The sequence below is a fragment of the Pongo pygmaeus genome, chromosome 5 (genome assembly GCF_028885625.2).
Source record: "Pongo pygmaeus isolate AG05252 chromosome 5, NHGRI_mPonPyg2-v2.0_pri, whole genome shotgun sequence".
Classification (NCBI taxonomy): Eukaryota; Metazoa; Chordata; class Mammalia; order Primates; family Hominidae; genus Pongo; species Pongo pygmaeus.
The window spans coordinates 33423904-33447873 of NC_072378.2; the positions used below are offsets into that span (position 1 = coordinate 33423904).

The 23970-nt window shown below is 46.9% G+C and overlaps 1 protein-coding gene and 1 pseudogene across 1 annotated transcript; one reads left to right on the forward strand and one right to left on the reverse strand.

The window, feature by feature from the left end:
* The first annotated feature begins 491 nt into the window (after positions 1-491).
* LOC129038212 (HLA class II histocompatibility antigen, DP beta 1 chain) lies at positions 492-13130 on the forward strand. The gene is made up of 6 exons (XM_054490945.2): positions 492-1519; positions 5724-5987; positions 9762-10043; positions 10581-10691; positions 11018-11041; positions 11340-13130. Exons 1-5 carry the CDS (start codon positions 1423-1425, stop codon positions 11035-11037), a joined length of 774 nt encoding a protein of 257 aa, XP_054346920.2. The 5' UTR covers positions 492-1422; the 3' UTR covers positions 11038-11041; positions 11340-13130.
* A 4967-nt stretch (positions 13131-18097) lies between these two features.
* On the reverse strand, positions 18098-23525 carry LOC134739776 (HLA class II histocompatibility antigen, DP alpha 1 chain-like; annotated as a pseudogene).
* Between the last annotated feature and the right edge of the window lie 445 nt (positions 23526-23970).

A 23970-nucleotide genomic window follows, 5' to 3' on the forward strand; every position in this document is an offset into this window, starting at 1 on the left:
ATTTTTTTCTTGTTTGTGGCAGCCTTACCTTGCATAAATAATAATTACTAACAGATTAGTACATGACAGATGCTGTTACTAGTGCTTTGCAAGCATTATCTCATTTAATCTTCACATAAATCTGAGAGAGGTATTATTAATGCCTACTCTAAAAATAACTTACCTGAGATATTGAGAAGTTAAGTATCTGTCTAATAATCTATGGCAGGTAAATGACAAGGAGCAGAGTCCAACCCAGGCAGCTGGACTGAGCTTTTCTCCACAATCCTCTCCTGGCCCCTCAATCCTACTGGACACCTTCTACTACATAATTCTTTCTTCTCTTGCATTTTACATTATCGCCTTCTATTTACATTTTAAATAAATGATGCCAATTTGTTTTTTTTTTTTAATTAGAATTGGTGGTCCATCAGGATCACATTTATAAGTACCTAAAGTAAAAAGCAATGTTCTTTGGAAGTTTGTAAAAATATTCACTATAACAAAATAGAATCAGATTGAAGGAGGTGGGGTCTTTGATTTTTTTTTCACTTTCTTCCTTATTTGCTGGTCAATTTATATTCTCTATGGCTTTATTTTTCCAAAGCAATTTCAGAACTATTGATCTCATTTGGTCTTAAGAGCTTTCCTTTAAGGCAGGTTATATCATCCCCATATTGAAGACAAGGAATTGAAGTCCAAGAGAGGCAGTGTCGTTAATGCTGCATATTTACATGGTAGGGTGGGTGGTGTGTCCATGCTCCCCGTGTAAGTTTCCTACACCGAGCCCTGCTGACCCTGATGACAGTCCTATGGAAGAACCTGGTATCCCCTGCACATCGCAGGACTCACAGATCTCTGGGAGAAAGTAAATATAAATGGGTGCTAAGCTTAAACACACCCTTGGACAAAGGCAAGACAGACAGACTCCAGGCCTCATTTGAGTTCTGGGATGGGTACCCTAATCCCTCTAAACCATACCACTGAATGGTCTTTTATACACTGAGATGGCGCTTCTTCCACAACAGACCGTGTCCTGTGAGTGTGTGAGGTGTGGCAGAATTAAGGAAATGATAATCCCCTTAGATGGGCCAGCAGAATATTTGAGATCACCTTCAGAGCAAAGAAAACACATCGTCTCCCCAAATCTCATGACTTATCTGACTGCTTAAAATAAGTATCATTGTCCTCCCTCTGTCATCTTAACTTCATCACAGGCTTTATATTTTCAGACCTTTCACACTAACCGTCTGCCTAGTGAGTGATGACTCATACAAAGCTCAGTGTCCATTGGTTCTTTTCTCAGACTCTGTCCAATCCCAGGATCACAGAAGACTGCTTGGGTTCATGGTCTCTAATATTTCAGACAGGAGCTCCCCTTAGTGAGTCATTCTTTTCCTGACTGCAACTCTTTTCGTTTTGCCACCCTTTTCCAGCTCCACGATGGTTCTGCAGGTTTCTGCGGCCCCACAGACAGTGGCTCTGATGGCGTTACTGATGGTACTGCTCACATCTGTGGTCCAGGGCAGGGCCACTCCAGGTAAGAGCAGAGCTGCCATTCCTGGAGGATCTGGCTCAGGGAGCAATTCCTAGGGAACTTTCTCTTTAAGAGACCAGACCCTGAGACAGGCTGCTGGGGCTCCTGCACTAAGCCAGTGTCCTCCCTTCCCAGCTAGAGAATGAGGCTCATCCTCTATAGGATAGGTTGCTACCCTACAGGCCTATTCTCTCATCAAGGACACGAGTACAGCAAACAGAGAGAGGTGACCAATGGTCAGGATACTTGTCTTTGGGGAAATGGGGCCAAGAGGTCCAGGATAACCTTAGACAGACAAGGTTTACAGAGAGAGAGGTTGGCAAGTGCATGCTCCTGGGTGTGCTCACACCTGCATCCAGCCTGGAGGGGAAGAGAGCCCTTAGCCAGAGTATCCAGGCTCTGAGGATCATTCTCCAGGTAGGAGCAGGAGCCCACGCCCCTTGGACAATTAAGGCAAGATGGGAGGGAGGGTTGTGTACGGGTTCTAGCCCCTGAAGGGGCTCTCATTAAAGGTACTTCTCTCAGCTTCCCCAGAACTTGGTTAGAGTATTAGGGTGGGTTGAGACTTGCAGGAAAAATGTGATGAGGATGTATGGGTGCGTGAAAGAGATTGAGTGTAGGTTATCAGACAGCCAAGGAAGCAGTAACCAATGGAAAAACCTCTTCTTCCCACTGCCTCCCTGCGGCTAGTGTAATATTATGTCTTCTATGATCCATTGTTTTTTACTCAGGATGCTCTTATCTTACTAGTCCAAATTTACACCAACACCCTAAGAGGAAGGACTGCAAAGTAGGTACCTTAGTTTTCCACTGACTTCCACCTTTCCTGCTTAGATCCTTCCTCCTAGACCCCTCCACACCCCTCATAGGACACACCTAGAAGGTACTGACATCATGTCACCTCCTCATTTTTCAGGGTAACAATGTTGGAATCTCCTGAGGACAGCCCCTCAAACCCCAAAGCCCCTCACCTATTACCTCAGGTCCATTGTCTGGGAAGGGGAGGAGAACTTGCACTTGTAGTCACAGAGGGGTGCTGAGAACTAACCAGCAGGATGGCTCAGCCCTGGGAACTGGAGAGGGTTGAGGCTGGGGAGAGAGGAAGCTGGAGTAGCGCTGGTGACACTAATCAGCGTCAAGAGGGGGTGAGGGTATACGGTGCCCCCATCCCATAGGCAGAGCTGTTGTGTGGGATGAGGGGCAGTGTTGGGAGCCACCAAGGAAACCCAGAGATGGGGGAGCAGAGAACAGAAGGGGGCATGTGATGCTGGGCAGTGAACGGGGGGAAGGGCAAAGGCTGGGTTGAGGTTAGTGGGGGAATGAGATGAGGCAGCAGAGCCATGTGACAGGGACCGAGGGTGGGTTACCAGAGCTCCCTGTGTAGAATGAATGTTCAATCCAAACCTGCTGGAGGGAGAGCTGGGGCCATAGGGGAGTGGGTAGAGCGGGCAGGGCCGATTCCACAATTCCCTGCATGCTCCTCCAACTCCACACACATCCCGAACCTCAAACAGAGCACAAGAGGAAAGGACTGAGGAGTCAAGCTGTGGCTTAAAGGGGTTGGGGGAGAAAAGCTTGACTGAGACAATCCATAGGGAGCCAGAGGTTTTTAACATATCCTGTTCTGAGTGAGAACTGAGTTCATTCAGATCAGTGGTTTTCAAACTGTGCTCTGGGCAACTCAATTGTTAAGGGTTCAACAAACAGGATAAAGTTTCTTATATTCAAAACCAAAGGTTTCAAGTTACATCATAAAACCCCTCATCACTTATGTCTACTTGGCAGGTAAAATTCCATTTAAAAAGTTAAATGTATTTAAAAAATACCTAAGACTGGGTAAATTTTTAAAAAAAGGAATCAAATGTTGCAAAGAAAAATTTCAAAATTCTTATTCTTGAGTGAAAAATGTTCTCTTACTGGTGAATGAAAAGGAGAAACAAAGACTAACAAATGAAAATGGGAGGATCCACACTCAGAGCAGGGCAATTGAACAGGGAGGGGCGGATGGGTGGCAGTAGAGGAGGAATCTGGGCTCAAGGGGCTGGGGGCGGCTGGGCTTGGGAGTTTAGGGGGCTGGGGCCCAAGGCACCAGGAAAGGAAGCAGGTCAGGATATCTGAGTCAAGACCTGGGATCTTGCCTTAGCAATGACACTGGAGACTAAAAGTGGTGCCCCTGAGCCCAGCCCCACTCCATCTCCATTATCTTCTGCCACCAGCTGTGCAGCTTCTGTGAGGGGTGATGTTAATAAACTGGAGAGGTTAACTTGCAGAGCATGAAACAGATGTGCAGAACAATCACAGAACCTTAATTTCCCCAATGTGCTCAAGAACAGAGCAGGCCTGAAGAGGCTCAAACAGAAACAAACATGTGCCGTGTCACTGATAATTCTGTGTAGACACACACCTGCCAGACACTGCTCATGGCGCTCCCTAGGAAGAACAGTATGGGGGAAAGGCTGCCAAAGTTCTTTATGTAAAAATTACATCAATGCTCTCTTCCTTTGCGCTGCCTATGCAGCTGGCAGCCATCTCTTCCTCCGCATCATGGCCTCCCTCAGATTCCTCATGAAGCATAAGATCATCAAAAAGAAGACCAAGAAGTTCATGCGGCACCACTTAGACCGATATGTCAAAATTAAGCGTAACTGGCAGAAACCCAGAGGTCTTGACAACAGGGTTCATAGAAGGTTCAAGGGCTAGATCTTGATGCCCAACATTGCTTATGGGAGCAACAAAAAAAACACATGCTGCCCAGTGGCTTCCAGAGGTTTCTGCTCCACAATGTCAAGGAGCTTGAAGTGCTGCTGATGTGCCACAAATCTTACTGTGCTGAGATGGCTCAGAAAGTTTCCACCAAGAACCACAAACCCATCATGGAAAGAGCCACCCAGTCGGCAATCAGAGTCAGCAACCACAATGCCAGGCTGCTCAGTGAAGAAAATGAGTAGAAAGCTCATGTCCACGTTCTGTGTTTAAATAAAACCACAAAAACTGCCCAAAAACTTACCTCAATGCCTCTAAACCCAAAAGACTCCACCCCCACAGGTCTCTGGTAGTTGTGGTTATTTTCATTAAGATATTTTCCACATCTTTCGACACCAAGTCTTTCTGCATCCATCTTTGAAAATTAACTTTCAGGCTGTAGAGTCTCTCTTTCTCTCTCTCCTTCCTTCCTTCCCTCCTTCCTTCCTTCCTTCCTTCCTTCCTTCCCTCCCTCCCCCCCTCCCTTCTTCCTTCCTTCCTTCCTTCCTTTCTTTCTTTCTCTCTTTCTCTCTTTCTCTCTTTCTCTTTCTTTTCTTTCTTTCGACAGAGTCTTGCTCTTTCGCTAGGCTGGAGTGCAGTGGCGCGATCTCAGCTCACTGCAACCTCTGCCTCCCAGGTTCAAGTGATTCCCCTGCCTCAGCCTCCCGAGTAGCTGAGACTACAGATGCCCACAACCACGCCCAGCTAATTTTTTGTATTTTATTCGAGATGGGGTTTCACCATGTTGGCCAGGAAGGTCTCGATCTCTTGACCTCATGATCCTCCTGCCTTGGCCTCCCGAAATGCCAGGATTACAAGCGTGAGTCACTGTGCCAGGCCCAGTCCAGGTCCCCTACCAAAGTTGAAGAAAGTTTTAATGAATATATTTCTACATTTCCTAAATGCAAAACAGCAGGAGCAGGTTGAGGAATTCTCAAGAAAGTGGCAGAGGAGAGCCCCTAGCTGTGATAAAGAGAAAGAAGGAAAGGAGGGCTTCCTGGAGGAAGTGACATTTGAGCCAGGACTGACACCAGGATGGAAATGTCAGTCAGGGAGTTGGGTGGGGGAGCACCTCCACCCTCCATGTCCCCAGCTCCTCCTGCCCCTACTGTTTCTCCCAGCGACCACACGTGAAACGTCTCCCTCTCCTCCTTCAGCCGCCAGCAGAAGGGACTGCCTTCCCCTCAGTGCTCGCTCCTCCCTATCTGATCACTGAGTCCCCTTGAGCAGTGAGTCTCATTCTTCTCAGTAAATCTTCTCGCTGTGTAGTGAGAAAACTGAGGGCTGGAGAGGCTCTGCGACCTGCCTAGGACCACAGAACTCGGTACAATGAAAACTCCTATTTTAAAATCCAGCCCTGAGTGGGAAGATTTGGGAAGAATCGTTAATATTGAGACACAGAGGAAGAAAGAGAGGATCAGGTGAGAGTACACCTCCCCCCTTCATGGCCTCCTCCTCCCCGCAGAGAATTACGTGTACCAGAGACTGTTTGAATGCTATGCGTTTAACGGGACACAGCGCCTCCTGGACAGACTCATCTACAACCAGGAGGAGTACATCCGCTTCGACAGCGACCTTGGGGAGTACAGGACGGTGACGGAGCTGGGACGGCGTACTGCTGAGTACTGGAACAGCCAGAAGGACATCCTGGAGCTGGAGCGGGCCGAGGTGGACAGGGTGTGCAGACACAACTATGAGCTGGAGGAGCCACTCATCCGGAAGCGCCAAGGTGAGTGAGGGCTTTGGGCCAGGGGTCCCAAGGCAGCCGCGGGGGCCCGAGCCCAGAGAGCAGGGGCAGCTGGGCCGGCCTAAGGGAACTTAAGTGCCAGGCGGGAAGAGGACTTTGGGCTGGGGATTGATGGGGAGCCCATCCAGAGCATGCATGTCAGGGGAGTGAGCACGGGGACCTGGACTGTGCTGAGCATGGAGTGAGGAAGATGAGCACAGAGAGACCCCCGGGACTACATGAGGCCTGGCAGCTGACTGCATGTGGGGTGAAAAAAGGAGGCCACAGGACAGCATGCAGGGGTGTGGTGTGGAGATGGCACGGCAGGCCACACAGAGTAGAAACCTGCAGGGAGATGGCTGGGTTTGAGGTGCTTGAGGGGCAGATGGATAGTCTGATGGGCAGGTAGAGAGAAGGGTCTGCAGCAGGGTAGGGGCCTAAGCTACATGAGACCACCCAGGGAGAGGGGACCCAGGGAGAAGAGGGAAGGACTGGATGCTGGGAACTGGACAGTTGTGATTTGGCCAACAGAGAAAAGCCTGTGAAGGAGACAAAAAACCAAAGTACAGTGTGAGGAGAGGCCTGAAGAGAAGAGTCCTGGAGGCTGAGGGGAGGGGACCTCAGCAGCACAGTGGACAGCAGTGACAGTGAGTTGGGAAGGTCAGAAAACAGAAGATGGAAAGTGGGTTTGGAAACCAGGGAGACCTGGGGAGAGCACGTTGGCTGCAGCGGCGGGAGCTGGAATGGGACGGGGTGAATGAGGCTGAGTGTGGCACATCCTCCTCAGGGCTGAGATGGATTTTACTTGTCTTGGGTTCCCCATGCCTGGCACAGGGCAGTGTCTGAGCTCATTCGTCTTTTCCTTCAGGAAGTCTGGGTGTAAAGGGATGGAGAGAGGTGAGGTGTGTGTAGTAAGAGGATTTCTCAAGGATGGGACAAGAGGGCCTTGGATCTTTGGCTTCCTCCTGTGAACTTGTGGGGTGGGGAGCCTGGTGCACCGACCTGAGGGACCTGAGGGAGCAGCATGGAGGCTGAGCCCTGGACCTTTGTCCTAGAGAGAGAAAAAAATAGAGGAGGAGGAAGCTGAGGAGATCACACCTTTGATCCCCTTGTTCCTGGAAAGTGGAAGGAAGTGCACCTGCTAGGAGTGAGAAGGTGGACACACTGGGTGGGGATGAGGTGAGTGACATGAGTTTAGGCAAGTTGCTGAGGTAATTGGTTGAGAGAGGTGTTCAAATAAAAGTAATGCAATTACTTAATAATTGTTCAAATAAAAGTAAAGCCAGCCTAAGGAGTGTGGGTTTCTCCTCTAGGCCCACAGGTCCCCAACCTCACTCCTCCAAAGACTCTCCTGGAGATGCTCTGTGATGCACAGATCCCCAGACTCACTGCCCCCCAGACTCAGGTTCCCTGGGTGGGGAGGTCTGGAGGTCAAAGTTTGTAATCAGCTGCCTAGAGGTTCTAACCAGATAAGTATTGTCAGAACACTGAAGATTTTTGAAAAATGAAAAAGATGTTGGAGTTGTGTCTTCAGAACACTACTAAGGGTGTTAGGTAGAGGAGGGACCAGAGGCAGGGAGATGAGGTAGGAAACTGCTGTTATTGTCAGTGAAATTGCAATGAAGGCATGAATTAGAACAGGGAAAACACAGAGGCCGCGGAGAGATGGGAAGGGGGAGGAAAGGAGTTGTGACAATTCCAGTGTGGATGCCCACCCAAATCTAGAAGTAATTGAGCAAATGTTTTCTGGGCATTAGAGAAGGCAACTAGAACAAACAGGAATCCTTCCCCTGGTGAAATGTATTTCAACTGGGTCAGAAATGAGGCCATTGGGTATCAAACCTTAGCTCCAGCGCCCCCTGGAGGTTTCTGATGTGCTCCAGGCTGATGGGCTCCTGTCAAAGAATATTGAGCAAGATGCCTCTCATGGAAAGTTCTGGGACCTTAAAACAGACACCGAAGTATTCCTCCTGATTTCATAGTTCCCAGGAGCTCTATGGGGAAGAAATTGTATGTAATTCACAACTGATATTTAGACATGGGTTGAATAGTTTGATGGACGCTGAGTTTATAGAGGTGATTGAAGTAGTGAGACACAGGTGCCCCTGAAATAAACTCACATTGAGGGAAGAGGCTGGCAATGTGGATCAGTCTGTAAACAAGGGAAAAATACAATAGGGAGTAAGGGTTGTGGGTCAGTTCAAGACGGTGCTTTTACCTGGCCCAACCCCATGTCAGGGTATTTGTGTTCTCCAGGAAGTAGAAAGGAAAGAACTGAGTGATTAGGGACCTAGAAGACTAATTTGAGACATTTCTCTGAAAGAGCTGTTCTCTAGGGGATTCCTCTGAATGAGCTGTTCTCTATGGGCAGTTGGCCCTTTTCTGTGTTTGTTTTTTGTTTTTGTGTTTGTGTTTGTTTTTGAGAGAGGTTCTCGCTCTGTCTCCCAGGCTGCAGTGCTGTGGCGCTGTCACGGCTCACCGTAGCCTTAACCTCCTGGGTTCAAGTGATCCTCCTGCCTCAGCCTCTCATGTAGACAGAACTACAGATACATGTACCACCATGTGCAGCTAATTTTTTTTCTTTTTAGAGATGGGATCTCACTATATTGCCCAGGCTGGTCTCGAACCCCTGGGCTCAAGCGCTCCTCACGCCTGCCTCCCAAAGTGCTAAGATTATGGGCATGACCACCATGCCTGCCCTTTTGTGCCTTCTGAGGAGGAAAAAGGTACTAGTGGCAGAGATCCAAAAGAAAAGTTGCAGGTGGCAGTGTGGAAATTGACCTGTGAACAACAGAACGAGCTGGGGCACAAATCCAGAAATGCAGAGAGAGGCAACACCTGGTCGTCTGTGAGACCTTCACAGGACCTGAAGACACAGCACAGAGGAGGAACTTGGAAAAGGACGGGATTTCTACTACTCAAGCATGTAGGGGCTAAGGATATTATGTAAATAGGAAGATTTTGAATTTTTGTAGGTGAAGTCAAAAAATACATAGGTTATTTGCAGAATAAGACATGTCAAGCTCTCTTCATTTTCTTTGTATTTTCATGAAATAAAGTTACTAGATTAATAGGCCACCATAATGCCATTGTCTGTATATCCCAATTTCAAGATATGATTTGGGTAAATTTTGCATCATTTGTATCAAGATAGAACTTTGAAAAGACAGGAATTTTCGCATTTGATTGAATATTCTTTGTCCAAATTGCTTTTAGTTAAAATTTCTCCTAAATGTGCTACAGAGTGCTACCTCTGTATCCCCACCATTCCCCTATATACTTATTATTTATTATTTTATTCAAGATCATGCATGCTCTACTTGAAGGTCTATTTCTATCTTTTCAGTGCCACCCTTACCCACTAGCCTAATCACATTATTCCTATTTTCAACATCTAGGAATCAATTACATAGTGAACATGCCTAAGAAATAATAATCTGGCCAGAGGTGGTGGTTCAGGCCTGTAATCCCAGCACTTTGGGAGGCCGAGCGGGGAGATCACTTGATGTCAGGAGTTGGAGACCAGCCTGGCCAACATGTTGAAACCCCTTCACTACTAAAAATACAAAAAATTAGCTGGGTCTGGTGGCAGGCACCTATAATTCCAGCTACTCAGGAGGCTGAAGCAGGAGAATCCCTTGAACTCGGGAGGCTGAGGTTGCAGTGAGCCAATATTGCACCACTGCACTCCAGACTGGACGACAGCGAGAGACTCAGTCTCAAAGAACGAAAGAATAATTTCAAATGCTATTCCACTTTTTTCTTCCCCATCCCTAGTCCAGCCTAGGGTGAATGTCTCTCCCTCCAAGAAGGGGCCCTTGCAGCACCACAACCTGCTTGTCTGCCACGTGACGGATTTCTACCCAGGCAACATTCAAGTCCGATGGTTCCTGAATGGACAGGAGGAAACAGCTGGGGTCGTGTCCACCAACCTGATCCGTAATGGAGACTGGACCTTCCAGATCCTGGTGATGCTGGAAATTACCCCCAAGCAGGGAGACGTCTACACCTGCCAAGTGGAGCACCCCAGCCTGGACAGTCCTGTCACCATGGAGTGGAGTGAGTTAGTCTCTGATGACCTTCTAAACCCCACCTCTGAAGAGTAGGGGACTCTCTGGCTCTGGGGTCCACTCATCTTGTCTTCTGCATCTATACCCTGTGGCCATGTCCAATGCCATCTTTCTTCCATACCAGCTCCTGAGCATAGTTTTAAGCCGGGGAAATGGAGATTTCCTGACCCTGGCCTAGGGGGTCCTGAGGATTCATAATTCTCCTCCTTGTCAGAGAATCTAGGGACACAGACACCTTCCGGAACTGACCTCACACATGGGAACTGTTCTCTTCCTTCAGCATTTTAGCCTCTTCTCAGTCATTTTGAGAGGCAACTTCCAGAATCAGCATTTGCCACCTTGTTGAGGTCACACCCCTGTTCCAGATATGAGGGAGCGGCTCTTTCTGAATTTCCTTTTATGCAAGGTTTTTCCCCCTCACTGTCCTCGTCCTGATATTCTGCATCAGGCTCTAGAATCTCAGACAGGACTTGAGTAGGGATGCAGCTGGTGGAGGTGACACTGAACCTGGGTGTCTCTTTCCCAGAGGCACAGTCTGATTCTGCCCGGAGTAAGACGCTGACGGGAGCCGGGGGCTTCGTGCTGGGGCTCATCATCTGTGGAGTGGGTATCTTCATGCACAGGAGGAGCAAGAAAGGTGAGAAGGCCTGCAAGGTGAATGGGACTTACCGTCCCCTGGCATATTCACACATATTCCATGATGAGGGGTTCAGACAGAAAAGAAATGTCAGAAAGCTCTAGAGGCCACTGAAATCAGATAGAGAACAAACATGACCTATAGCGAGAGAGGGATCCCAGGCTGGGATCTTAATGCAGCCAGATGCATGAGGCCCCAAGTACTCAGGCTCCTGCGGGGAGTCCATTGAGTGGTGGGCGATGGAATTTGGTGGGATGGAAATGTTTCTATGTTTTTCTGAGGTGGTTTCAATGACTGAATACAATACCTTTCCTTTTTCATTTCAGTTCAACGAGGATCTGTATAAACAGGTAATATTCCTGATTTGGTTTCCTTGTGGGGTGGGTTGCAGGAGGATATGAGTCCTTTCTGTGCATTGTGACACTGAGGCTCCTCTAGGAAGAGAATCTCAGGCGTAAACCCCTCTTTCAACCTCAGCCCTCGAGTGAGTGGGGAAAGAGCACTGCTTGGCTCCATTACTGAAGGAAGCAGAGATCAACTCTGTTCTTTATTAGCCTGAGACTCAGCCTCTCACCATAATTTTTCTCTCCTGGGACTTAAAGGAAGGAGGCCAGCAACCTGGGATGACTTTGTCTTTTACCCCCACAGCATTCCTGACCTCACCAAAAAGACTAATGTGCCTTGGAACAAGCATTTTCTGTGTTTCGTTAGCACCAGCGGCTGGTACCCGGACAGACCCCCAGCTTCCCAAAGGATCCTGCTACCAAGAAGTTGCTCTGAAGCCAGTTTCTATTGTTCTGCTCTTTGATTCCATGCACGGTTTCTCGCACTGGGCCTCCAACCATGTTCCCTTCTTCTCAGCGCCATAAATAATCAAAACCCAACATGAGTGTTTATTTTCTTTTAAAAATATACACCAAATCACCTCTCATCACTTTTGTTTAAGGGTTTTAGTAAACAATAGGAGTTAATAAAGAAGTTCATTTTGGTTTACACGTAGGAAAGAAGAAAACCATGGCTTCCTTCCTTCCTTCCTTTCTTCTTTCTTTCTTTCTTCTTTCTTTCTTTCTTCCTTTCTTCTCCCTCTGTTGCCGAGGCTGGACTGTACTGCAGTGATCTCCGCTCGCTGCAACCTCCCCGCCTCGGGCTCCCGTTATTCTCCTGCCTCAGCCTGCCGAGTGCCTGGGATTGCAGGCTGGAGGCAGTGGCGTGATCTCAGCTCACTACAACCTCCAACTCCCAGCCGCCTGTCTTGGCCTCCCAAAGTGCTAAGATTACAGCCTCTGCCCAGCCGCCACCCCCTCTAGGAGGTGAGGAGCGTCTCTGCCTGGCCGCCCATCGTCTGGGACATGAGGAGCGCCTCTGCCCGGCCTCCCCGTCTGGGATGTGAGGAGCCCCTCTGCCCGGCCGCCACCCCGTCTGGGAAGTGAGGAGCGCCTCTGCCTGGCCGCCCTGTCCAGGAGGTGAGGAGCACCTCTGCCCGGCCGCCACCCCCTCTGGGAGGTGAGGAGCGCCTCTGCCCAGTCACCCCGTCTGGGAAGTGAGGAGCGCCTCTGCCTGGCCGCCCCGTCTAGGAGGTGAGGAGCATCTCTGCCCGGCGCCACCCCGTCTGGGAGGTGAGGAGCGCCTCTGCCTGGCCGCCACCCCGTCTGGGAGGTGAGGAGCGCCTCTGCCCGGCGCCACCCCGTCTGGGAGGTGAGGAGCGCCTCTGCCCGGCCGCCACCCCGTCTGGGAAGTGAGGAGCGCCTCTGCGCGGCAGCCACCCCGTCTGGGATGTGAGAAGCGTCTCTGCCCTGCTGCCCCGTCTGGGAGGTGAGGCGCGCCTCTGCCCCACTGCCACACCGTCTGGGAGGTGAGGAGCGCCTCTGCCTGGCAACCCCGTCTGGGAAGTGAGGAGCGTCTCTGCCTGGCTGCCCCGTCTGGGAGGTGACAACGGCCTCTGCCCAGCTGCGCTGTCTGCGATGTGAGGAGCGCCTCTGCCTGGCTGCCATCCCGTCTGGGAGGTGTACCCAACAGCTCCGAAGAGACAGCGACCATCATGAACGGGCCATGATGACGATGGCGGTTTTGTCAAAAAGAAAAGGGGGAAATGTGGGGAAAAGAAAGAGAGATCAGATTGTTACTGTGTCTGTGTAGAAAGAAGTAAACATAGGAGACTCCATTTTGTTCTGTACTAAGAAAAAATTCTTCTGCCTTGGGATGCTGTTAATCTATAACCTTACCCCCAACCCCATGCTCTCTGAAACATGTGCTGTGTCAACTCAGGGTTAAATGGATTAAGGGCCGTGCAAGATGTGCTTTGTTAAACAGATGTTTGAAGGCAGCATGCTCGTTAAGGGTCATCACCACTCCCTAATCTCAAGTACCCGGGGACACAAACACTGCGCGGAAGGCCGCAGGGACCTCTACCTAGGAAAACCAGAGACCTTTGTTCACGTGTTTATCTGCTGACCTTCTCTCCACTATTATCCTATGACCCTGCCATATCCCCCTCTCCGAGAAACACCCAAGAATGATCAATAAATACAATTTAAAAAAAAAAAAAACCATGAAAATGAGTCTATGTCAACTATTTTATAATGTGGCCTGTTAGACATGGCACTCTTCTTAATTTACTGGATTTCAGTGAGCTGACCCCAAATCAAGTTTACTGCCGTCATCCATTTAGATCTCAGACCACTATTCTTAGCTATTCAGTGGTGAGCAGACTGCAAATCTGTCTGATAGGACCCATATTCACACAGCACTGATTCAACATATAACTTACTGAGAACACATTTTATCATAACCATTAAGAAATTAAATGAACATCAGAATTTAAAATTATAATTATATTCTAATACACTTTAAACATTTTCTTTTCATGCCATCACAAATACTCCTTAGCTAAATATGGTTTGGCCTTTTGAATGCATCCAGTAGACATCATTTATCCTCTAAGTCTGCATTCATTCACCAGCCTAGACCTCCTGTCTTATATTTCATACAGACGAAAATGCCTCCCCACTGGGGAAAGAGAAAAGAAATACATGTAGCACTCTTTTTCAAAAACTCGTGGTTTTTTCCTTTTTTGCAATCCAACATTGTTCTGTGTTTTGCATCTCATATTGTCACCTTTCAGTCAAGGTAGAGGACACGTTTGGCTTAAGCTTTCCTTTTTGTGTAGAGGATGGATTCTTTGCTCCTGATACACATAATGAGTGCTCAGCAGCTCTCTCATACATCCAGTTGATGCCTTCCCTCTCCATGGCTTCTTACAAGCACCTTCTGGGCCTTGTGTTCCCCTGGGCGCCTGTCCCTGGTCAATTTCCACAAGCTACTGTGCTCCTGTCTCCCACCTCCCCTTGCAAATAATGCCCTGCATCTGGGGACCAGCTTCCTCCAATTCCAAGAGAGGCGGGGCTGAAGGTACAGATTGGGTGTCACTGGCACAGATATAAGTAAATACAGCTGGAGTCTGCAGCGAGGATGGACTAAGTGAGGGAGTCAGGAAAAAGAAGCCACCCACAAGGATAACAAATCATGTCTCGCATAGTCCTCTTAACCTAGGGAATAGGACACAATCATTTTTTCTTTTTAAAACATCCATATCACTAATCAGCCTCATTTTCTCAAAAACTATAAAGGAAAATGCTGCTGCCTTGTTTTTGTGTAGTAATTTCAGCTGTCACATAATAAGGTAACGAAGACAGTATATACTAAATAAATGAGTATCCTTTATCTTTCTTATTTTCCCTTTTAGCTTCACAGCCGACTTGGGAGAAACGTATGCAGCAGAAAATTAATATGATTTTAATCCAGAAATTCAATGATGGAAGGAAGTCATGAGAATTGCAGAAAGTCTTCAAATCGAGATCACTATGAAATCCTCAGACCCAGAGCACATAAATCCCACCCTCAGTGCTACTGAGCAGTTAATATTACAAACCGTATGCAATCAGAGTCATTCTGTTCCATGCTTGTTACCTGTACCCATGTTACAGGTTAGGGCAGTACCCAGAGTGGAGTGAACAATCTCTGGACTAACATTTGGCAGGATCAGAAGCTGAGGTATCTGCACCCACATTACAGGAACAGGATATGTGCTCCTAGGGAACTGAGGGTATAAGGAGATGAGGAAAGGCCCTGCAGTCACAGAAAGATGGTATAACATGTGTCTCACTCTGGTATATGCTGGTATTTATGAAACTCTGGAATTTCTAAGGAAGGATGCAGTACAGAGAGAGGTCCCAGAGGAGACCAGGGTAGAGAGACCATCCGAACTGGGGACCACCTTGTCACTACACTTCAAATGTTCAATATTTACAGAGTGTTTTCTAAGAGTCAGGCCCTTTGTTGAGTGCTATGTGCAGCAGGATCAAAGGGAGCCAGGAGGTAGAGGAGTCTTGAGGTACATCAGTCATTGGGGTTGAAGAGCAGAGATTCAAAGGAAAGCTGGAACTGGAGCTTTAAAGGAGATGTGAAGTGGATGACTCAACCTCTGACTCAGAAAGATTGACACCTGCAGTAGAACAAACCCAGTGGGCTTAGGACTCCCAGCTGAGCGTTGTATCCCCCATCCCTTTCCACCTGGCCCCTTCATTTTCTACCCCTCACAGTCCCCTAAGGAGAAGGTGGCCTGCCCAACAGATGATGCTGCCTCAGATGGTTATCAAGGGGTACCCTAAGGAAAAGTCATTTCACCCTCCCTTTGTCCCCATTTGTCAAGTAGCAGTGAGGCCCAGCCAGGGGATGGTGAAAGTGGAAGGAGGTGGGAGTTGGGCATGGGGTGTGAAGATGCTCTTTAAAGGGGTTCTGATAACCACTTGCTACCAGGCCAGTGAACACTTACCATAGTTGATGCCTTTTGAGCATGTTGCATTCTAAACTGTCCCTGAAATTCCTGTGCACTTGGCTTATGGGATGAAACATCCTCCTAGTTCTCTTGTCCCTCAGCTTCTCCAAAGTCTCATTGAGCACCTTCCCTTCAATTCCTTTTACACAGTAAGAATAGGATCAGCTGTGCTAAACTAACAAATACCCAGATATCCAGGTTTGGCCCATGCTACACGTCCAAAGTAAGTTGTCCGGGAAGCTCTGCTCATCATCGTACTCAGGAAGCCAGGCTGACAGCCTTTCTCCTGCACACGTGCTCCCAGAACCTCCACAGCAGAATGAAGGGAACCTAAGAATTTATTCACTGTCTCTTAGTGATCCCTCCTAGAAAGAACACACTTCTCACATTTCATTTTCCAATGTAAATCATATGGCTGCAACTAACTTCAAATGAGTGGGCATCTTTGAAGGTCGAAAACATTTAAGAAGTACATATTAAATAAATAATAAAATACTTCTACAAGAGATATTTATGGAGGACCTACTGTGTACCAGGAGCAATGCTAGGCATTATGGATATCAGCAGCCTTTGGCTCCTGAAAAGCTTACAAACTACCTCCTGGCCTAAGGAGGGGCACAGGGATGCTGGCAACAGTCTATTTCTTCACCCAGGTACTAGTTACATGGGTACTTGTGGTGATAATCCTTCAATGTACATTCTATTGGTTTGTGTGTTTCTTCCAAATGGCCCCTAGTTCACAATAAAAAGGGCTTAAATAGAGAAGTAAAGGAGAATTTGGGAATTTGAAGCAAAAGCAAGAAGCCAATGAATCAAGCACAAATACTGAGCTTTGATAAATATTGGAATAAGAAACATAATAAATGAGATAAGAAATAGGACTTTTGCCACTGAAGTGTAATTAATAAACAAAAGGCCAGACTGAGAAACTGCCCCAAGGACAATATGATAGAGTAAACAATAGAAAATGTAAAGGACAAGTGAAGAGAAATGAAGGATAGAAACAGACATCTGACATCTTGATAATTAGACATCTAGAAAGTCGGGGAAATAGTGGAGGAAGAGGAAATAACTGAAAACATAATAGATGTTTAGTCTTTATGGAAAGATGAAATAAGTTCATTCAAAATGCTGCATAGAATGTCAGACTATTTGTTAAACAATTTTGTTAGAATAAAATGACTGAAAACAAATGAGCTAATTATGTGAATCAAGAGGATGGAAAAGTAGAAAAACAGCAAAAAGAAAATACCTGTAAACAATAAGGACAAAAGCTGAATTAAATGAAATATAAAAATAGGGAAGACAAAATCAAATTTTGAGGGAAATAAAACTTTAATGAGACCTCTGGCAAGACTCCTAAGGAAAATACGGGAGATTCAGAATGAAAAGAGGAAATGACTATTTAAACACACATTTTAAAATGCAAAATCTTACAACCAACTCTATACATATAAATTTGAAAATTTAGATAAAATGGATACATTTCTAGAAAGATATAAAGGTCGAAACTACAGGAAGAAATAGAAAACTAAAAGAGTAGAGAATATCAAAGAAATTGTCATGGGAAGCAAAGAATCACCTTCCAAAGGGTCCTGTCCTGATCATATTGCAGATGAGGGCATCCTCTCACATTTCTAGGAGCAGATCATGCCTCTTACACGTGTGACTCTAGAACATAGAATGGAACAGAATTTTTGAGATCATTTTATGAGGTTGGCTAATTCATATTTCCAGAGCCAACTAAGAATAGTACAAGAGTACAATAGAACAGGATTGTGGACTAATTTTACCCATGTCACTGAATCCAACAGTACATTACAAATGCAATCAGTTTTGACCAATTTAGATTTATTCTAGGAATGCAATGATTCTTCAGTGTCAGATAATATATAATGTGGTTAACACATTAGTGGACTCCACAAAATTCATATTAATTTAAACTGAATTCAGCTCAAGACATAGAATTTAATCAATTTCATGACGTGTTAAAGACGGTGAACCAAAAACCTATAGCATATATATTTCAAAAAAATGAGGTGGATTGTCTTTGAGATTGTGCAAAAGATAGGATGTCCTTCGTTGCTGGAAATGTTTAACATAGCATTGGAAGTTCTGAACATCACTCTGTGGGCAGAAGAAAATTAAGGCTGTGTAAAATGTAGGAAGACAGATAGTGACTGCAGATGAAATAATCTAAATACTGGACAAGACTGCAGCCACTGCAGGCCCAAAGCCTGGGTTTAAATCCAAGCTTTGCACTTTGAAGCTGTGAGGTCTTCACCTCTCCTGGTGTCTGATTCCCCCTCTGTAACATGAAATAAATAAGAACCAACCTCCACAAGTAAATACGTGAACACATGAGAAGCACTTAGAATAGTGCCTGGAACACAGTAAGCAACTCAACAAATGTCATTTCTCATTACATTTGTTAATGTTTTTATCCAGCCCAATGGCACTAAAACATCAATGCTCAAAGAGCCCCTGGTGAAGTGTTTCTCTTTCCCACTCTTCACCCCTAACTTGTTACTTCGTCTTTTCCACTCTGTCCCTAATACACCTCTAAGATGACTCATAGGAGCCCCTGGACCCAGGGATGCGGTCAGATCGCTTGGTCTTTGAGACGATGGTGCCATTGAGGACCCCCGCCAGGCCCACCAGCAAGCCCAGGGCACAGACCAGCATCTCCATGGTCTCAGGCACCTGGATTAGTTCCTGGACCTCTGGGGCACCAAGGGAAGACAGAGTTATAAGGTATAGAGAGCAGGGGCTGGCCTCGGGTGTGGGAGGTGTTGGGTATTCGAAACCACGAGATGGTGAAATTTGGATAAAGTGACCATAAAACCTGGGATTGAGGAAAGCAGGTGCTGAGGGGCGATGGGTCCAGGAAATAAAGGTGGTGCCAAGGCCGTGATGGCAGAGGGAGAGTGCTCCATACCCCAGTGCCTGAGGAGAGGCTGGTGCAGGCCCCAGTGCTCCCCCTGGAGGTCACAGCTGTCCTCGGCCATGGGAACGAGGGTCAGGTAGTGGAACTTGTAGAATCTGAGTTTGTTGCTGGGCAGGAAGATGATCTCTGCAATACCCTCAATGACTGGCTCCCCATTGCGCAGCCATGTGATGTTCAGCACTGGTGGGAAGAACTTGTCAACATGGCAGAAGAGGATGCTGGGCTGGCCCAGCTCCACAGGCTCCTTGGGAAAGACAGTCACCTCGGTGGGGGCTCCAAAAGGGGATAGAACCCAAGGAGCATACTGCCATTGGCTGACTCTTAAAGGTTCCACCACCCCAAGCCCTATATTCACCAGATTAGGGGCCACATCTCCCAGGCCCACCCTCCTGCTTTCCCAGGGCTCCTGGACAGAGTCATAGCTTCTCATGCTCCTGACCTGGCCCCCTCAGCCCGGCCTTTCTCTTGAGTAAGAAGAAAATGCCTCCTCCTCTGCTGTGCTAAGCACCCAGCTGTGTGGACCCAACATGCTCACTCTCAGGGAAGGGGATCGTTCATGAGTGGGCATCATGGCCTCTAGTTCTCTGTGTGGCAGAGAGGCCCTCCCATCCCTCCAGCTGGACTGTAGAGGAACAGGCAGCTATAGGCAGTGCCATTTGTGGCCCAAGTCTGTTTGGACCATTGATCTGGGTATTCAAGTGCTTCCTTGCCATGACAATGCCAGCAATACCCCTCTGAGCACCAAAGTCAAAGGTGTGAATAAACTCTGATAGATGCCAGACCATCTCCTTCTCATCCAGGTTCACGTAGAACTGCTCCTCCTCATCAAATTCAAACATATACTCCCCAGAGGGTCTGTGCATCTGCACAAACTCTGCATATGTTGACACATGGTCTGCTGCATGAAGGAGAAGATGGAGAATGGGTGAATATGTAGGATGCTACACAGAATGCAGGAAGCAAACAGGTAACAGGAAGGTTATTGGGAACATGAAGGAATAACACAGAAAATGAGAAATGCAAATGAAAGAAAAGGAGTGAGAAGAAACAAAGACAGAAATGACCCATGGACGATATAGGTTGTTTCCCTTGTCCCTGAAGACTTAATATCCATCTATGATAATGGTAATGCTGAATACAGTAAGATAATATTTATTGGGCACTTACTATGTGCTAAACTTACTCATTGAATCTTCACACCCCCATGTAGAAGAAATTATTTTCCATAGTAGGGAACTGACCCCAGAGATAAAGTAACTTGTCCAAGTCACACAACTCCTGGTAGAAACAATACTGAGTAGTCCTCCTACCCCATTCCCATAGGATCTCAGAAACCCTACAGGACAATACATTAAAAATTACTGATATAGCCATAAAGCAAGGCAGGGAAGTGGAAGGATGGAATAAATATTTCAGAGTGGAAAAAAATCATGAAGTAGGTGAAAATACCTCCAGAGTCTTAGTGACATTTATAGACTTCAAGTTACATTCTTACTTTTAGAAGAAAAATGATACCTTCTATAATTTTATCCACAACACTTACATTTTAGGCAGAGTAAATTTAAAAATATTATCATTCACATAACATTCACAAAATTGTCTTGTGGAGTATAGTTTTCAAGTGTAGTTTCACCTGGAAATACAAGTTGTTGCATTTGAAAGACCTATGGGATAGTATCTTAGCTTTGCCTGATGTATAGGAAGCAGCAACTGGTTGATAACAAAAAGCGAATTATTATTACAGTAAAAAAATAAAGATGAGAGAGTTTGGGGTTCAGCCTGGAAGAGGAAGTGAAGCAAAATGACACTGCATGGTTGATGGTCCCTAAGCGAGGATTTCCCCTCCCAGCCCAACACAGGGAGAACCAGTCCTCTACTTAGATGCGTACAGTGACAGCAGGTTCAGTGTTACACATGGATGGTGAGGGTCCCCCACTGAGTTTAGGGTCTAGAGAATTACTCACCTACAGAAACGAAGCCCAAAGGAAAAAAAAAAAATACATGGTGTATAGACTGGGCTACACAGATGTAATTGGTTCAGCTTAGGCTACTTTATATTTATTATATTCACAAAATCTGAAAACTAAAGGTCTGCACATTTTGAAGCAAATTCCACACTTCAAATGTTAATTTTCATTCAGTTAAATAAATGCTTATTGTGAACTTTCACTCTCCAGGTAATAAGGATGTAACTCTAAAGATAGGGATTTTGTCCTCAATCTACTTGAAATTCAAGAACAAAAGAGACAAAGAAAAGATGATGGCTACATGTGTGGTTTGATTACCACTGAGTATCACAAGATATACGCAAGAGCTACTCAGGAGAAAAAGAGGACATTGAAATTAAAATACGATTTAGGAAAGGTTCCTAGGGACAGTGTTCACCTGCAGATAGCAAAACAGAGAAAGGGGAAATGGCATTTCCAGCAGGAGAAGCAGGCTCAGGAGCAGAGAGGCATGAAGTTGCAAGGAGAACTGCAGTTCTTCCGTGTGACTGAAGCCAGGGGAGATGTGGGCCGGGCTGCACTGTAACCTGCCTTGTGTGCTGATGGCAGGTGTTTGCATTATCCCACAGGACATGGGAAATTGTGAAGGATCTTAAGCAGGAGAGTAACATGGTGAGATTTGTGTTTGCATGGGGCACCAGTAGGAAGGATGGGCTGGAGGAGGCTGGACTCAAGGCAAGACGAGTAGGACTTTTCAGCTCTGTGGTGGAAGTAATGAGGGCGTAGGCCGGGGCAGGAACATGGGGTGAGGAGGACAGCAGATGGCTTTGATGGCAGTAATGACTTGAGAGGCCACAGGAGTCACTAAATCATGTGCCAGAAGTAGGGATATGAAGGAGTCTAGAATAACTAGGCAATGTGGAGAACTGTGGCATCAGTAACTGCAAAGGTGATAATTAAGTGATTGAGAGAAGATAAAATTTTCTGTTTGAGACATACTGAATTTAAACTTCTAGGGGAACAAATGTAGTTGATTTGAAGGCAGTGAAATAAATGGGTGGGTCCCAGGCTACACTAGGTTAGTGACATAAACTGGAAGGAGGCTCATGGTGGGTAAAGTTCTAATTTTGGATCAGGTCACTCAAGAAAAGTACACAAAGTCAAGATAGCAGGGATCTGAGTGTGTGCTCCTGCATCCAGGCAAACACAGACATGAAGAAAGAGGTTGAAAAGGAAAGGACTAGAAAGTGGTAGGAAAACAGAGAGGAAGTGGGTTCATAAAAGACAACAGACAGGAGAAAACTTCCAGGAAAGAGGAGAGGATGCATCTCAAACACACTAATGACACACATAAGACAGAAACAGAACAGTGACCACTGGCTTGAGTTGTATAAAAGTCATTAGTTGCCACCCTGAGAGGAGCATCAGAGATGAGGGAAAGAAAAAGAAAGAGTGTATTGGGTTGAGAACCGAATGAAATGGGAGAAAATTGGTAATAGGCTGGGCACAGTGGCCCATACCTGTAATCTCAGTGATTTGAGAGGCCGAGACAGGAGGATCACCTGAGGCCAGGAGTTAGAAACCAGCCTAGGAAACACAGTGAGAGTCCATCTCTAAGAAAACAATTTTGGATTCCCTGCCTTCCATGAGCAACACAGCAAACATAAGCTCTGCAGATGTGCTCAGACTTGAGCCTGACTCACTGAAGAGAGTCTGGTGCTGCCAGGCCTCAGACACCAGATTATAATCAGCCTCTTCCCAGGCCCTGCACAGGAGAGGCCCACTCTGTGGGGCAAACAGTGCCCAGGGGTGGTACAGGCCCTACAGAGACCACAGACTGTTCACCTGACAATAAATATCTTGAGGAACTCACTTCACAGATCCCCTCAAGAAAGGAACCACTGCAGGAGAATACCCAGAAAATTGAAAGAATTCACAGATCCTTTTAAAGAAGTGAGGGGCCACTGCAAACTCCACCAGACAGGTGAAAAACTGTGCGTTCCCAAAGCGTGAGAGGGGAAAAACCTGCTTCTGAACTCATGTCCCCACTGGGGAACCCGAAAATCCAGATTACAGGAAAAGGATTTAACTTTACCCAGACCTGAAACAGATACAGCATGAAATATAAAAGTAGGCCGGGCGCTGTGGCTCACACCTGTAATCTCGGCACTTTGGGAGGCCGAGGCGGGCGGATCACGAGGTCAGGAGATTGAGACCATCCTGGCTAACACGGTGAAACCCCGTCTCTACTAAAAATACAAAAAAATTAGCCGAGTGTGGTGGCAGGCGCCTGTAGTCCCAGCTACCAGCAAGGCTGAGGCAGGAGAACGGCGTAAACCCGGGAGGCGGAGCCTGCAGTGAACCGAGATCGCACCATTGCACTCCAGCCTGGGCAACAGAGCGAGACTCCGTCTCAAAAAAAAAAAAGTAGATGCAGCAGTGGGAAGAGCCTTGTAGGCACGCCCAGTCCTTAGCTCAAGCCCAGGGAAGCCATCCCTGACTATATCTCACAAGGGCCTTAGGGGAAGGCAGACGGCAAAATCTGGAAGGGATCACAGTGTGAAAGAAGCGTCCAACTGAAATTTGTTATAATTTTGACTGGGCACAAATCCTCTGGAGCAGAATCTGGGGGCGAACGGGAACTGCTGGAGAAAGAGCAGAAGTTACTGCCAACACTGTGGGCAGACAGGGAGGCACATGGCCTGAAAGCTGTGCTTGCTTTCTCAACAGGAAACTTATAGCCTGGAGTGAGGTCTGAGTCCCTCCTGAAGGCTGCAGGGAGATAAACTCAATGCTGTTGGTGTGGCACAGCAGGAGCAAGACCTGCCTCGCCAACTGCATGGGAGCTGGGTGAAGCCTATGGCTACCAGGTTTCCCCTACTTCTCTGGTGACAGAGGCAGCCATAATGCCCTCTGGAACATAATTCCATTGGCTGGAGAAAAACCCCCCACCCCATTCCTCACAGTGGCTGCAGCCAGCCCCCCGCCCAAGGAGTGTCTGAACTCAGACCTGCCTAACCCTGCCCACACCTGAGGGCATTTTTCTACCCACCTGGTAGCCAATCACAAAAGACGTAAACTCTTGGGAGCTTTATGACACCACCCATTGCCTGAAAAACCGAATATTTATCTTGGCCAACTTAGGGTAAGCTTATATCCCCCTTCTACTATTGTAGCTGGTGCTCTCTTGAAAGCACCACATCCTGGCTGGAGGCCAACCAACTCAGGACATTACAACAATTCATGACAGAATAACTGCTCTAAGAAAGGAGAAAACAGCTAATTCCACTGCCTGAAAGATCCTGACTAACCAGTGGTCCTCGGTCAGTCCACATGACAACTGCACTGCTAGCATAACCAGCATTTGAGAAAGCCACCACACTAAGTCTATCTACAACCAAGGACTCTCACAGTCTACTTCACTCCCCTACCACCTCTACACTGGACCCCAGCAATAGATCCAAACTAAGAAGAAATCTCTGAATTGCTAGATAGAGAATTCAGAAGGTTGATTTCAAGCTACTCAAAAAGATACCAGAGAAAGGTGAAAAA